This window comes from Tenrec ecaudatus, chromosome 1 (assembly GCF_050624435.1).
Source record: "Tenrec ecaudatus isolate mTenEca1 chromosome 1, mTenEca1.hap1, whole genome shotgun sequence".
Taxonomy (NCBI): Eukaryota; Metazoa; Chordata; class Mammalia; order Afrosoricida; family Tenrecidae; genus Tenrec; species Tenrec ecaudatus.
Window position 1 is genome coordinate 242,483,102 of NC_134530.1, and position 16,217 is coordinate 242,499,318.

Sequence of the window (16,217 nt, forward strand, 5' to 3'; positions counted from 1 at the left end):
CTATGTAGTTTTATATAAAGCAGGAGTTTGAGATGGCAAGGAAATAGCAAGATGATATTGGTCATATACTATAATGTATATTTTGACTGCTATAGAATGATCTTTAAACATTTGTATATAACAGAATTCTCTTCTGCCCTTTGCATCAAATGAGATATCAGCTCAAAATAGCTGTTCTTTTAGGCATAGGGTTATCTTTTCTCAGAAACAGGCTTAAAATTTATGGAGTAAAATAATTTACTTAGTAAAAAGAAATATTTACAAGGTGGTATTAAGGGCTCAGAATTTAAACAACTAAAAAAGAGGGAGGGTAGCTGAAATTATCTAAACTATATTGACTGGCTGTTCAATATTCAGCAATTTTCTTCAGTAGAAAAACTAAATGAGCCTTTTAGCTAATAGTTTAATAGTTATATATTTATGGTAATTCAATTTATATGTATATATAATTGAATAAAGGTTTATTCTAAACATCTGAGCCATATGCTTTTATACTATCTTAGATTTCTAAAAAATTATAAATATTAATTAACTTTTTTTGCTTTCTTAGTTGTCTAAAGAGATTGAGTGCTTCAGTTGATTTGTACTTTTACAAAATTGTTTCATCTTGAAACAGCTTAATTTTAAAATTGCATTAATAACAGCCATGAAAATTTGTGTAGAATAAAGGTTCAGAGTAAAACTATAGATCACAATCATCACAATATGAACTATTTCTATTTTCTTAAATTTTATCCCTATCCTTGAGTTAGAGTTCTATAACAGTGTGCTGTTTGGGAACCCTAGAGTTATTATTAGTTCAGTGAGGCTCTTTTTTCCTTTATCTTTGATCTAAACTTTGGGGAGTGGGGTTTGTACCCACCACCTGCTCTGTGGGAAAAAAGACCCGGTAATCTGTCTCTGTAAAGAACACAGTGTAGGAAACCCTGTGGGGGCACTTCTGTCAGTCCTTACAGGGTCACTATAAATTGGAATCAACTAAATGGCACACAACAATTTGTGGACTCTTCTGTTTTTATCAAAGACCTCAAGGCTGTGTTAATGTTAACATGCATGCAGTTTTAATGAGGGATGTTAAATACAGTCAACTCTCTATTGGTGCTAATGAAGGGGAGCAATGGCTAGAGTAACACAGAGGCGAGGGAGACGGTTGTCACTGCTCTCCTTCAGCAACAGAGCCAGGAGGGACGATGTGTAGTGTTAAGTGTGGAATCTAGCCCACCCGGTCAGTCTGACTCCTGGTCACAGAGTTTCTTTAGCTCTGGGAACTGGCCAGTCAGCAGCCCTATAACAAAACCAGCATGGTTCAGTGGCAGTAACAATAGGAGCTTTTTTTGTTGTTGCTTTTTAATCTGTACAAAATGGCAAGATAATTATGGAAAATAAAACATTTTTCCTATGAAATTTCTAGGTATTTTAAGATTGAAGCTGAATTGCACACAAAAGTGGAATCATACTGCCTCTTTGCTAGGAATAGATGAGTTGATTTTTGGCACATTAATGAGGCAGGAGGTATAGGGATTGGGAAAGTAGGCATCGCCTGATGAATTTAAGCCATCATTAGTCCAAAGGAGCTCATTAAAAGTAGATGTCAGGGCTACTCTGGAATGGTGTCCTTATCCCTGCCTTTGTTTATGCAAACCACTTGTTAAATGTTTTCTGTGTACCAGATAACAGTCTGGGTCCACAAATATGCAGTGGTGCTCAGACAAAGCACCTGCCCTCAAGAAGATTGCATTCTGGTTGAGGCAAATCACAAGTGCCTAACATATAATAAATTAAGGTAAAGGCTGAGTTGCTTAAACATCTGGCAAATGAGCATTCCACACAGAACTTAGAGAGTAACCCCACATTGTAAACTCTTGGCTACGTGTTTCCCAGCTTCAATTCAGATATCCAAAAGTACGCTGTGATCAACTGCTCTGACAGGTGAACTAGAACATCCATTTATGTCTCTGTTCTCATCATCCATTTTAATCACCCAAAAGTGTTTGATATGACATACTGTCAACCATAGTAGATGTATGAGTTTCATCTGACATACTTCCATTACATACTTATTTTGAAAGTTTTAATTCTAGGAAGATATTACATTGTATAATGTATATATAGTACCCGCATAGGTACAATCTGTCATCTATTGAGTGCTTACTATATGTCAGTTACTATGCTGGCACATGCTTTGTTTCATTTAATCCCCACAACACCCATGTGAGGCAGCAGGCACAAGTAGAAATTAGGTCTTAATGAAGTTAAAGAATTTTTCTAATGTCACCCAATAGCTACTTGTGTAGGTAAACCAGACTTCAGACACAAATTGTTCTGATTCTTAACCATGAGATTTTAATTGTTCTGCTGAGCTTTATAAGTACTGGAAGCCACTTTATGAGTTTTTAATAATCACACATTTCTAAGTATATTATAAGCTACAATTATAAGGACATGAATTTCTTAACTCTCTTGTACTAGAGTTAATATTTTACTGTTAATGTATCTAACTGTAATTCACCTTTTCACTATTGACGAAAGAAAATGAAACACAAACTTGTAGGCTTTTGCAGAAAACAATGAATCAGTAGAATATTTCTTCAGTTTCTAGTTACTTGCAAATTATTTCAACAACTTTTTATTGGCAATCCACTTTGTGTTTTGCCCTGGGAATGAGGGTACAAATAAAGTATGTATATCATAATGGTGTACAACTAGTTTAAAGTTCATTTGGAGTAGTAGTGATAGGCACACACAGAATAGTTTAATTCTATGTAATTTAAGTATCAAAATATGTGAAATGAGAATAGAAATAAACAATCACTAGCCAGAAAGGTAAAGAAGAAACCATTGTTACAGGAAATAGAATTTGAACAAGACTATATGATGGTAAAATTTAAGAGAGGAATTAAAATATGATTTCATTATTTTGTTTGAAATGTAGGTTCCCAATGCAAAGCTAAAATAAATTTTTGCTTGCCTGTGTGGGGCTTCCCTTTATTAGAATGGATAATGAAGAGTTGACTGTATTTTTACGTGATACTTGAAAGCATAAAGCATGTTTCCTTGTTATGTTTTTATGGCATTTAAAAAGAATTTTGCTAAGATATAAGTGGCTACAGGTACACAGTTCTGTATGGTTTTTCCCTTTCTTTTTTCTACTCATTTTAATTTGTGATTCACATAGATCTAGAAGAACATTGCAGACCAAAGGTTTTTGGGTTTGTTTTCCTAACAAGGCAAAAACTTGAAATTGTTTATATTGTAAATTGACAAGCCATGTATGTTTCACTACCTGCTTTACCTTTCCAATTCAGGTGAAGTATTTGATTACTTAGTTGCCCATGGAAGAATGAAAGAGAAAGAGGCCCGTGCAAAATTTAGGCAGGTATGGAAAATAGTTTTTAATATTGTTTCATGGTGTGTTTATTGATGAACAGTATCACAAACTGAAATTGAGAGCATATTGTATGTTCAAAATGAATATATTCCTTCTTTCTTACACTTTTTAAGAATGGAAAGCTCCTGAAAATGAAATCTGATCTTTCTTCATTTAAATTTAAGGTAGTTTCAGAAGATGGTTATTAGATGGTCTTAAATAGTGAATTTTTTTATAGGGAGGTCTCACCTTACTCACTCTTTGGGAGTCATCGATTGAGATAGAACAGGAAGTTTTGACCCTTTGGAGCTTCATCCAAAATCTGAGTCTGCTTAGCTTCATGTGTGCAGCATGTGTGTGCACTATTCAGAGGCTTATGTTTTATTTATCTCTTTAATTTAAGATGTGTTGATCTTAGGACTCATATTTTTGTAGATCTAAAGAATATGGTCAATTTTATTTAGCCAAAAAGCATGGAATCTTGCAAATGTGGCAGAAGGATATGGTAAGATACTTATATTTCCACTTCAACTTGAATGAGACTTGTTAACAGAAATGATAAATAAGAAAAAGTAAGTTAAATGAACATTTCTATTTTTTATTTTCAGAAATGGAGCTTTTCAAATAGGCACACTTTATACATACATCACTATAAAAACAACAGATTAGTAAATTATATAATGTTCATAAAATTTACCGAAAGGAATTTTCAATAGGAATCTTAACTCTTCCCAAAAGTTTACCCTAGTGAGTTTAAAAATCATTCATTTAAAACAGTTCAATATGTCTTCCCTTTAGTTTGAACGCTACTCCACAATTTAAGGGCCTTTGTCATCAAAATGTGTAAGAAGATACAGAATAATGATATAAGAAATTTACCTGTCTGTTATTTATCTTAAAAATCTCAGAAATTCAGAAAGGAAGAAGATGTAAAAACCTAGTTAATATTTGGCTTTAAAAAAAAACTCAAAGCATGCCCCAATTATTTGAACTATTTTAAAGTGAGTAATTGTGTTTTAAAAGCCTGCATTATTAATACCTCACTGAACTATTACTTTTAGGAACACAGTTTGGGAAAAGATAAATACCAAAGAGAGCATACATAGTTTTTTTATTCAATGTAGATCTTTAGAAGCATTCAACTGAAAGTGTCTGGCTCTAAAGACACCGGGAAGAAGGAAGTAACCTTGAGAAACTGAAGCCTGTTGAGCGTCACGATGCTAGATTCCTTCCTGTGCTGGGATGGAAGTGCTAGCTTACCCTTAAGGATGACAGCCAGCACATTGCGTATCTTTAGTCTTTCAGTATCACCTAGTCTCCATTGTTTGCCTGACAGACCAGCAAGAAAATTCCATTTGACATTGCTTTTTCTTCTTTAAATGATAGTGTATATTACTATTTACTGTTTCCCCATTTTAAATAGTTTATTGTAGAAAAACATACTGAGGCACTATGGAATTAGGAAGTTGAAAATACCTGCTGTTTTAAAGAGCTAACCATCTTTGCTAATAGGTGAGAATGAGGTAAAAGCTTGGGACACAAATAGTTTTATATAGGTCCAAATTATTACTAAGGTTCTTTGCCTTTTTGCAATAAAATCTGAATTATTTTGAAATTTCATATGGAATAGATTCATTTTAATAATATACTGTGTTGTCAAGTAGAGAGATATATAAATCTAATAGTAAGGTTAAGGAGGAGATATATATATAGTAAGTTCTATATATAGTAAGAGACATATATATAGTAAGGTTAAGGAGAGGATATATATATATATCCTCTCCTTAACCTTACTATTAGATGTGGTGCCAAAGACACTAGGACAGTTTATGACCACTTATTGCCACCTGTACACTATACTCTGTCTGCATTCACTATAACTTGAAGCCCTACAAGGGAATCATTGTATTAATTCACTCTTGCAGCACTAAGGCTACTATTGACATCCTGGGATGGCTACACATTCATTAAAAAGCGGCTCCAACAGCTGTACCTCACTGCAAACACTGAGCTTGTGCTCTTTAATTTACTGCAGGGCTGCTTGTAAATCATGTTTTCAAGATCCATACTAGGAAATTCTCACTTCCCTTTTCGGGAAGTACAGAATTTTGAGATGGGAGTGCCTGACCATTGAATGATGCAGTAGAATTTGGGTTTGTGAATGGGAATTCCTGCAGTGAGTCAGAAGCACAATGTTCCAAAACTTCACTTTCATGACAGAGAATTGCTCACTGCTAGGCAAGTGCAGCTGTGTAAACCACCACATTCGGTCTGTTACAGAGTTCAAAGAGAAAACATGCCTGAGGCAGCACATTTTCTGTAACTATCTTCCCAGATTGAGGGCTTTGGCTCAGGAAGTTGATTTCAAAAGTGCTATAAAATTGCTTTCCTAGAGAACATTTTATGTGACAGGAAATTCATGAACTTTGGTCATATTAGGTAACAAAACTATTGTCCTCTAACGTACCTTCACTGGATTACTCCAAGCAAGTGACTTGCAAAAGATAACACCATATCAGAAAACTTCTGTCATCCACGATTCAAAATAAAGACCCTTGAAATATCAAAAGATGAGGGGCCTTTGAAACGTTTGTTAAATAATTCCATTATCTTTTTTTTAAATAATTTTATTGGTGCATAATCCACATATCCTACAATTCAGTTGTTCAATCATCTTAAGAAGAGTTGTACAATAATTATCACAGTCGATTGTCTTTATTGTAATCATTTTAATAGCCCCCCCCATTTCCACCCAACTTTCCCTCAAGAAGCCATTACTCCAGTTACTGTTTCTGTATAATTATTCCATTATCTTTTAATTCCATTTTCTACCAACTTACAGCCCCTCATTATATATAGCCTATATTGTTTATTCAGTAACATTTATCAATATGCACTTTTAAAATTTATGTACTTCTTGGCTAATGAGTTTTTAATGTATTTAACAACAATTAGATATTAGAATTTCTAAGGATATAACTTAAGAAAACCAATATTACAATTATTCATTAGCTTCCGCTATATTTAGAGACTCACATTTCAGACTGATCATGGCCATTCAGAATCACTGTGTTAAAAATGTGCAGTAGTTCTGTAAAAGCTGTGTGGTTTAGAATTCAGAAATTTTTACCAGTCTGCTTTTGAGGTCACACTCTCACTTAACACCATTTTCATCTCACACTTACATTTCTCATGTGACATGAACTGCTGGTTTTAGATTAGCAGTCTTAGTTAGCCTCACCCCACTCCAAATGTCCACATTTTAAAGTATTTCTATCCTTCAACGGCAGGGACCCCTGGTGGCATTTCTCTCTCCTGTAGTAAATGCCTGACCAACATTGAGCATTCAAACTGTGTTGATGTTTAATTGAATCAGCAGGATTTAATGTCCTGTATATTAAAATGATTGGCTTGTGCAACAGATGAGCCTGGTGCCCTAGCGGGTTACTATGTTGGGTGGTTAACCACAAGATCTGCAATTTGAACCCAACCAAGATGAGGCTTTCTGCTCCCCTGATGAATTACAACCTTAGAAACCCACAGGGCTTGCAGTTCTGCTCTGTCCTTAGGATTATAGTGAGTCAGGATTGACTTTGATAGCATTGAAATGTATCAGATACTACTATGCATACTCAAGAAGTCCTCTAATTGGGTGTGAGTATAAGTTAAACGTATAACATAACTCGTGACTGTTGTGTGCACAGCCATTGCAGACTTACTTCTCATTTGTTCTTTTGGTGCTAGCCTTGTTAGGTGCGTCCTTGTTGCCCTCTAAAGAACCACATTTACTCTTTAAAGGTTATAGCCACATACAAAATCTGTGTAACAGCAGAGGATTACTTTGCCCGAGTGAATTAGTAGCAGATGTTAAGATTAGATTTCATTATTCCATCATTTTTTTGATGACCAGGTTCTTTTTTTTTTTAAACAATTTATTAGGGGCTCATACAACTCTTATCACAGTTCATACATATACATGCATCAATTGTATAAAGCACATCTGTACAGTCTTTGCCCCAATCATTTTTTCCCCCTCTTCATTTGACCAGGTTCTTAAGGCTTAAAAATATCCCCTTCTGTTGGGTCTGTTTAATATGAACAGATGAAGAGAGTTGATAACTTCTTAGTAAATTGGCTTCACTAAGGCAGCATGCCTTGAACACATTTGTAATAATTCCTAGAATAAAGTTTTGATTTTAGAATCAAAGCCAATTATGTTGAAATTATAATTCACAAAAGCTTTTATTCTAACACAGAAATAAATTATATGACCAAACTACTAATTGTATACAGGTCGACAGAGAAATACAACAATAATTACTTATCACAAACCCTGACAAAAGCATAACTTAACCTCTTTAGCAAGAGAACATCACTTTTCTCCATTTTCCATACTTAAGAACATAACTTTTATCTCTTTAACTCTGTTCGGTATACTTTTCTGAAATAAGAGGAATAGTGAAATTATTACCATAAACTAATAGCTTATATTTGAGGTCATATGGTAAAAAAGTCAGTACGCTTGTAACATGAAATCAATTTGAGTGTTTTATCTAAATGTTTATTTCAGATTGTATCAGCTGTACAGTATTGCCATCAAAAATGCATTGTTCATCGTGATCTTAAGGTAAGCAAATAATTTTGTACCAACAAATTCTAACTTATTCTCAGATATTTAATAGTAGAACTCTTCTTTTTGGCTGCTTAATTATGCAAAGTACTGTGCAAGATAATTAGTTCATTTCTTAAAAATAACTATTTTGGTAAAATTTATATGGTAAAAATACCATTTTCTAGTATGAAAATCATTTCTTGACTTTTAATAATAGTAGTCTCATAGAATATTTGTCCTTTGGATAATCCCTTCAGGACCAGTGGTGAGAGTGGCGATACCGAGAGGGTGAAGGGAGGGTGGGGTAGAAAGGAGCAACCCATTACAAGGATCTACATGTAACCTCCTCCCTGGGGGATGGACAGCAGAAAAGTGGGTGAAGAGAGATGTCAGACAGTGTAAGATCTGACAAAATAATAATAATTTAGAAATTATCAAGGGTTCATGAGGGAGGGGGGACCCAGGGAAGAGGGGGAAAATGAGGAGCTGATGCCAGCGGCTTACGTGGAGGGCAAATGTTTTGAGAATGATGAGGGCAATGAATGTACAAATGTGCTTTACACAATTGATGTATGTATGGATTGTGATAAGAGTTGTATGAGCCCCCAATAAAATGATTTTAAAAAAAGAAATTTGTCCTTTTGTGATTGCTTACCAAGGGAAGGAGGGAGAATGTTGGAGAAGTCATGGGTTATAGATGAGTGTAAACTTGGGTGAAGGGGAAGGAAGTGTACAATAAGATAGAAATTAAGAAAAAATTATGGAGAATAGTGGAGGACTCTGGGAGGTGTGCAAGGATTAAAAGCAACAGGCAAAAACTATGACTTACATAATCACTATTTGGAGTGGTGATCTATAAATGGATGCTTGGAGAGACAGGCGGTCTGAACAGATGGAGGGAGGAAAAACTCAAGCATCCTTATGAACACATGTAAGTTTCATATTTACATATGTGATTTTTACCTTTGCTGGAAAAAAAACATGAATGTAGTAGAGTATCCAGAGGACAAAATTATGAAAACCAAACAACACGAGGGAATGTTTCACTGGGCCTAGGGATTCCATACAATAGTCTCGGGAGATACCAAGGTCAGTTGGCACAACACGGTTCACAAAGGCAATGTTCTAAGTTTACATTGATGAGTAGTGACTGGGCTTTTAATAGTTCGTGAGCAGCCATCTTAAGTTGCCACCAGTGGTCTCTCCTACCTGGAAGAAATAAGAATAATAACAACCGGAGGACACATGAAAACCATTAGTCCAGTGGTCTGTTGGCCCATGCAAACATCAGTCTCCCCATGTCTGACACCAGAAGACCTGGGTGATGTTCAGTCCCCACTCCCAGCTGCTCTGAAAAGAGTAACGTTAGAGTGCCCTGGAGAGAATGGAAGAAAAATGTGGAGCAGGACTCAGAATCCTAAAATGAGACTAGGCTTATCGGTTGGGTAGAAACTGGTGATATATCTGAGACTATGTCCCTTAGTCAACTTTCAGATCTGGAACTGAACTCACCACCTTGGGTTTTTGGTAATGAAAAAGCTTCTGGTTACCTTACAATCAAAGCTCACGCCTTAGAATAATCTACCATTGAAAACCAGAAGGGTAGCACTTACCCAAAGATAAGAGAATTAGGGCGGAAGGAGGAATGGACATAAGAAATTGAATTAGATTATTTGTAACAAAATGTTTATGAATTGTTGAATAGAAAACTGATTTTCTACACTGTAAACCTTAAGCTAAACCGCAATTTAAAAAAATGTAATGTCACTTTAAATCATTTTAAGGGTGTAATCTGTGATATATAGTATATTATCGATGTTGTATAACCATTATCACTATCTCTGATACTTTTTTAATCACCCAAACAGAAAAGTAATACTCTTGAACCCGTGATTAACTGTTTTCTCTGTCTTCGTTACCTAGAACTACCCTAGCAAAATACAAGGGAAGTGACTTTTAAGAACAGCAATTTATTACCTTACTGCTCTAGAAATCCGAATTCAAGACATCTTGCACTCGCTTTTCTTCTTCAGAGAATGAACCTTTCTTGTTTCATTCAGCTTCTGATAGTCCTGGGTGTTTGGGGTATTCCTTGACATCTAGATAGCTCTTTACATGGTTTCTTTTCCCAGTGATTCACTCTGTCTCTCTGTTCTCCCCTTTTATAAGCACCACTCAGAAGGGATTAGGACACATCATAATATAGTGTGACCTCATGCAGTTAACTGATACCAGCTCCAAAGAAAAACCCTATTTCCCCAAGCAAGGTCACATCAAAGATCTAGGGGTTTGTGCTTCAGCATATCTTTTGGGAAGACCAAATTCCATCAGTAACATCCCCTCCTACAAGTCCCTGATAACTATTAAAACTTTTTCCCCTCTATGAATTTGCCTATTCTAGATTTTTATATACTTTATATACTCACATATAAGCCGACCCAAATATGAACCAAGGCACTTAATTTTACTACAAAACTACATTAAAATGTGCTGAAACACTCGGCTTATCCACTAGTATATACACGGTGAGTAGGGTCAGGTGGCCTTGTGGGATAGGCATTGGGCTGCTAACTACAAAGTTGGAGGTTTAAATTCACTAGTCAATTTTTAGTAGAAGAGGCTTTGGTAAAGATTTATAATCTCAGAAATCCTATATAAGGTTGCTATGAGTCAAAATGTACTCCATGGCAGTGAGTTTGCTTTTAGTTTGTATAGTATTTGGCCTTTTGTGTCTGATTAATTTTGCTTAGGGTGTTAGACTGTTAACTAGAGAAACAAATCCAGGGACACTCATATGTGTAAGAGAGAGCTTTATATCAAAGAGTAATTGTATATTAAAAAAATACCAGCCCAATCCAGATCAAGTACATAAATCCTATGTTAGCGCATAAATCCAATATTAGTCCAGAAATCTCTCGTCAGACTTAAGCAGCACATGCAATGATATATAATGTAGGAAGATCACAGAGTGCCAAGTCTTGGGGATCCAGTGGTGGTAGACGCATCTCCAGGGTTCTTGGCTGCCATCAGTGTGGTTCCAAGGGGCATATCAACAGGAAGGAGAAACTAAGAGTGAATCCTGCCTTCAGGAAGGAAGAGAGGAAGTTCCCAAAATCCTCATGAGAAGGCCACACCCACAAGGAGGCATCATCAGTCTGTGACCTGATTCACAGACTAGACTCCACCTCTTCACTCTTAATATCCTCAGGTTGACTACGGCACTTAGCATAATGTTTTCAAGGTTCATCCATCAGAACTTCATCTTACTCAAAGCGAAATATCCCATTGGCATATATACCATATTTTCCTCTATACATCCAGCTGTTGTGAATATTGCTACAGTGAACAAGGGGGTACACCCCCAAAAAACAGGTTTTTAAAAATTAACCTATGACCTTCAAAGTACTCTCCATTACGCTTAATACAGATGTCAAATCTGTGATTTCATTCTTGGAAACATTTTTCAAACTAATGTTTGAATGGCTGACTTCACTTCTCTCACTTTTTTCTTTACCTCGTCTAGTCATCAAATCGCTGTGCTTTCAGGTCCCTTTTCATTTTTGGAAACAAAAAGAAATCGCATGTAGCAAGGTCAGGTGTATGGGCCAAGAGAGGCATGTTGTTTTGTGCCCAAAACTGGTGCACTGAGATGGCTGCGTAAGCAGGTGCATTGTCGTGGTGGCAAAACCCGTCTCTGTCTGCCACAAATCAGTTCTTTTTGTTGCATACTGTTATGTAATCTTTTCAGAACCTCTAAATAGAAAGCTTGATTAATAGTCTGACATGGTGGAACAAACTCCAAATTCACTACAAGTTGACATTTTTATCAAATTGGGAAGTTACCAGACGTCGAGAACGAGGTTTGTCATCAATCAACATTTCTTTTTTGAAAGGAGAAACCCACTCACATACTTGAGTTTTTCCCATAGCTCCATCCTTGTAAGCTGTGTTCAACATCACAATGGTTTCTGCAGCATTTTCCACAGCCACATGCTGATCTCTTAAAATTGGCCATCACAAAAAATGAGGTCCAAGCGAAACTGCTTTTATGAAAAAATTAACTGTGAACAGAGAGAGCCTTCCCAGGTGATGCCACTGTGTGCACTACCTCAGAGTGAGTTACTTGGAGCTCACCTTGCGGGAAAAATATGTACTCCACTGGATGAAGCATTTTCCACCCCTTTTTTTGGTACCCCCTCATATGTATATTGGTGTACAAGTATCTGTTTGAATCATGCTTTTAATTCTTTTGTAGATACACACCCACACAAACACATGTACACATCTCCAGCAGTAGAATTGTTGGGTCATATGGTAAATTCATACTTACCTTTTCTGAGACACTGCCAAAGTGTTTTCCACTGGTGAAGTAATATTGTGCCTTCGCACCAGTAATGTGTAAATGTTCCAATTTCCCTACATCCCTGTCAATACTTGTTTGCTAAAATATTCATATCAGTGAGTGTGAAGGGGTAATTCATTGTAGTTTTGATTTGCATTTCCCTGATGTTTAGTGATATGAGCATCCTTTCACGTGCATATAGGCCATTTGTAGATCTTCTGTAGATATTATCTATTCAAGTCCTTTGCCTATGTTTTCTATCGACTTTTTTACTTATTTGTTGTGTTACAGGAGCTCTTTATATTTTTATATTAAATCCCTATTAGATGCTTTTCTCACATTCTGTAGGTTGTCTCTTCCCTTCCTGATAATGCTCTATCATATACAATTTTTGGAAGCCTAATTTATGTTTCTTTTCTTGTGTTTCTCATATTTTTTGGTTCCAACTTTAAGAATGCATGTCAAAAACAAAGCCCTGAAGCATGGCGTCTGTATTTTATTTTAAGCATTTAATATTTTTACTTTTTGAAATAGTTTTATTGAGCAATAATTAACATAAGGTGAAATAAAGTTGGAATTGGGTTAGGCAGGGCAGAGGTGGGTAGCGGGTCTTGGATGGCTTTTCTGTTTGTAACACAGGTAAAACAATTGTGGACCTAAGTATAACTTTCATATACACTAAGAAATAAGAAATTCATGTTACTTGCTTTAATATGACACTTGTTTTATTGTGGGAGTCTGGAAACATCCATAATATCTCTGAGGTGTGTCTGTCTATACAAAAGTCCAAGGACTCTGTAAGAAAGTAATAAGAACCAATAAATTCCAAGTCAAAACACGAAGGTAGAGCAACTGAGCAGCAAGGTGAGCAAAGCAATGAAGTCCCCGAGGAATGCCGAAAATAGACTTTGGAATCCATCTAGCATGTATAACAGAATTTGAGTAAAAAATATGTGTAAAGATAAATTCTTCAGTCGATTACTTGCATTTTGAAACATTTAAATATATGTTTGAGTGAGTTTTTTAGGTTTAGAAGCACCAGTCTCTCAAAACATTGGGGATGAAATGGGGAATCACCGCCTTCTTCGCTAACATGTCTCTAAAAGAAAAAAAGAAGAAAGCCTAATTTTAGAACAAAAAAGGAAGTTTACAACAGAAAACAGATCATGTAGAAGCTGCATTATTTGTTTTACTAAGTAAATAGTACTTTGTTGTGGTAGCATTCTTCAAGTGAAGTCAAAAGTATAATTAATTCAGTAATCACAATATATGAATGCCAGTTCTTTTAGAGGTACCATTGAACTTTGAATTAAACAATGATAGGTGACCTGTTCAATACAGCTCAATTTACCAAAATCTTTAGTTGAAATCTGAGATTCGTATTATAACAATTTATACTCTGCTGAAGTCATATTAAGTTTAAATCTAAGATGTTCCTTAACATGGGAAAGCAGTGAGTTTTAAATAACTCATGGGAGCAATGGAGCTTTTAAATATTATATGGTGAAGAGATATATATATTCACATAAATGAGAGTTTTCTGATACAACAACAGACATATTAACCAATGGGATGGAATTGAGAACCCAGAAGTTAGTCCATCCACCTATGAGCAATTGATCTCTGACAAAGATCTGAAACTCATTAAATGAGGAAGAAATGGTGTCTTTAATAGCGTATGCTTGCACAACTGAATATCCATTTGTAGAACAATAAAACAGGCCCCGTATCTCACACCACATATAAGAATGAACTCGTGGTGGAGCATACACCTTAATGAAAAAGCTAACGAGACTAAAGCTACAGAGTCTATCAAAGAAGAAGAGGGGCAAACTTTGGGACCCTAAGATATAGCATAAATACACTACTAATTGGCTTAATGTATAAACAAATGATGGTTCACATGCGCAATGGAATACTACTCCATCCAAAATTAAAGAATAACAATGAATCTGAAACACTCGTGTTGTTGAACATGGAGAGCATTATGTTGAACGAAATTAGTCACAAAGGGGAAAAGTATTGTATGTATAAAAAATAAAGGCTTTCATACACAAAAAAGGTCAGAGAGGATAAACACATTAAGTTGGGTGAAAGAGAAAGCAATATACAATGGGGGGAGGGCATAAATAACAATAACCTGCAAGTAGATAAGTAGACAGCCTAGCTGAAGAGGTGTGGGAAGGTGAGAGGGATTATCCTCACAAATAAGCATATGGATTTGATAGATGATACTTCAAAATACATATTTCCAAATGCTCTAAATATATAACAAGGTGGATTTACACATTGGCTGTGACACTGACCTCAAACGTATAAAAAGTGGTTAGGATGGCACAGGACGGGCGATGATTCATTCTGCGTTACATAAGTTGGCTATGAGTTGGAACAAACTCAGGGGCCCCTGACACAATGGAAATATATCCCTAAATAGAGTATCCAAGGGCAAAGTTGAACACATTTTAGGTTAGCCAAAAACCTTGAGGGGCTGAGTCACTGGGCAATTGGCATAACATAGTCCGCAAAGAAAATGTTCTATATCCAACTTTGATGAATAGTGACCAGAAGCTCTAAAGCTTGTGAGCAGCCATACAAGATGCAACCAAGGTCTCTCATTAAAAGAGAGTAAAGAAAATCAAAGATACATGTAAGTAAGTAATCCAATGAACTAATCGACCACACAGCCCTCTCTCTGCCTCGATGACACTGAGACCAGAAGAACCATATGCTGCTGAACTTATATAACTACCTAGTACTTGTAAAAATGGATCACGTTAGAAAATCCTGGATAGAATAAGAGAGAAATAGGGAATAAAACTCAAAATCATTAAAACAACAAAATAGGCAGATTAGTCCAGCCTGTAGACCAGTAGAACCCCTGAGGCTGTGGTCCTTAAGTCACCTTACAGGCCTGAATTGAACTCACCCTTGCGGCTCTATTTTCAGCCAACCAATAGACCAGTTTATAGGGGGAATAATCACCTTAGGAAGGTATGCACTGCTTAGAACAATCAACCACTCGCGATCAAAAGGACTACATTTGCTCAAGGACAGCATTCCAAAGGCAGGAAGGGTTAGGAAAGAAAGGAAGAGTTAGGGAATGAGTGGGGTTGAAGTGGGATGAGTGGTGAGCAGTGTTATATTTTGTGGATGGGGCTCAATACGTGAAATGACATTTAAATGAATTGTTGAAGGGGAAACGGATCTGCTCTGTGAACCTTCACCCAAACCACAATAAAATGTTTTCAATGGCAACTTTTCTTCTGTGGCCTTAAAATCCAGTCTTACAGATTTAATTCTGAACAGTTATCCACAGTAGTATCATGTTGAGCCTTTGGTATTGTATTCTTCAATGAGCATGTGTAAAAGTATCCGTTGCAATCTGAAACAATGAGTATTTTTATTTCATGTGGGCTTTTTACATGATCCTTTTTGTTGTTTTCCTCTTAGGCTGAAAACCTTCTCCTTGATGCTGATATGAATATTAAAATTGCTGACTTTGGTTTTAGTAATGAATTTACAGTTGGGAACAAATTGGACACATTTTGTGGAAGCCCACCCTACGCTGCTCCCGAGCTTTTCCAAGGAAAGAAGTACGATGGCCCTGAAGTGGACGTGTGGAGTCTGGGAGTCATTCTTTACACATTAGTCAGTGGCTCATTGCCCTTTGACGGCCAGAACTTAAAGGTACCAGCAAAATTTGATAGTATGTTTTTTATTCTCACTTGTGATCATTTGAAAAACTAGTTACAAGTGCCTTGTTTTGCTTTTGGAAGGAACTGCGGGAGCGAGTCTTACGAGGGAAATACCGTATTCCCTTCTACATGTCCACAGACTGTGAAAATCTTCTGAAGAAATTATTAGTGTTGAATCCAATCAAAAGAGGCAGCTTGGAA

General features: G+C 36.1%; 1 protein-coding gene across 1 annotated transcript in view; it reads left to right on the forward strand.

The window, feature by feature from the left end:
• MARK1 (microtubule affinity regulating kinase 1) overlaps positions 1-16,217 on the forward strand; it is a 166,362-nt gene that overhangs the window by 100,213 nt on the left and 49,932 nt on the right. Inside the window, exons 6-9 of the mRNA XM_075530470.1 lie at positions 3,306-3,376; positions 7,938-7,994; positions 15,772-16,008; positions 16,098-16,217. Of these exons, the coding sequence (XP_075386585.1) occupies positions 3,306-3,376; positions 7,938-7,994; positions 15,772-16,008; positions 16,098-16,217 (485 nt within the window). The remainder of the gene's footprint in view (positions 1-3,305; positions 3,377-7,937; positions 7,995-15,771; positions 16,009-16,097) is intronic.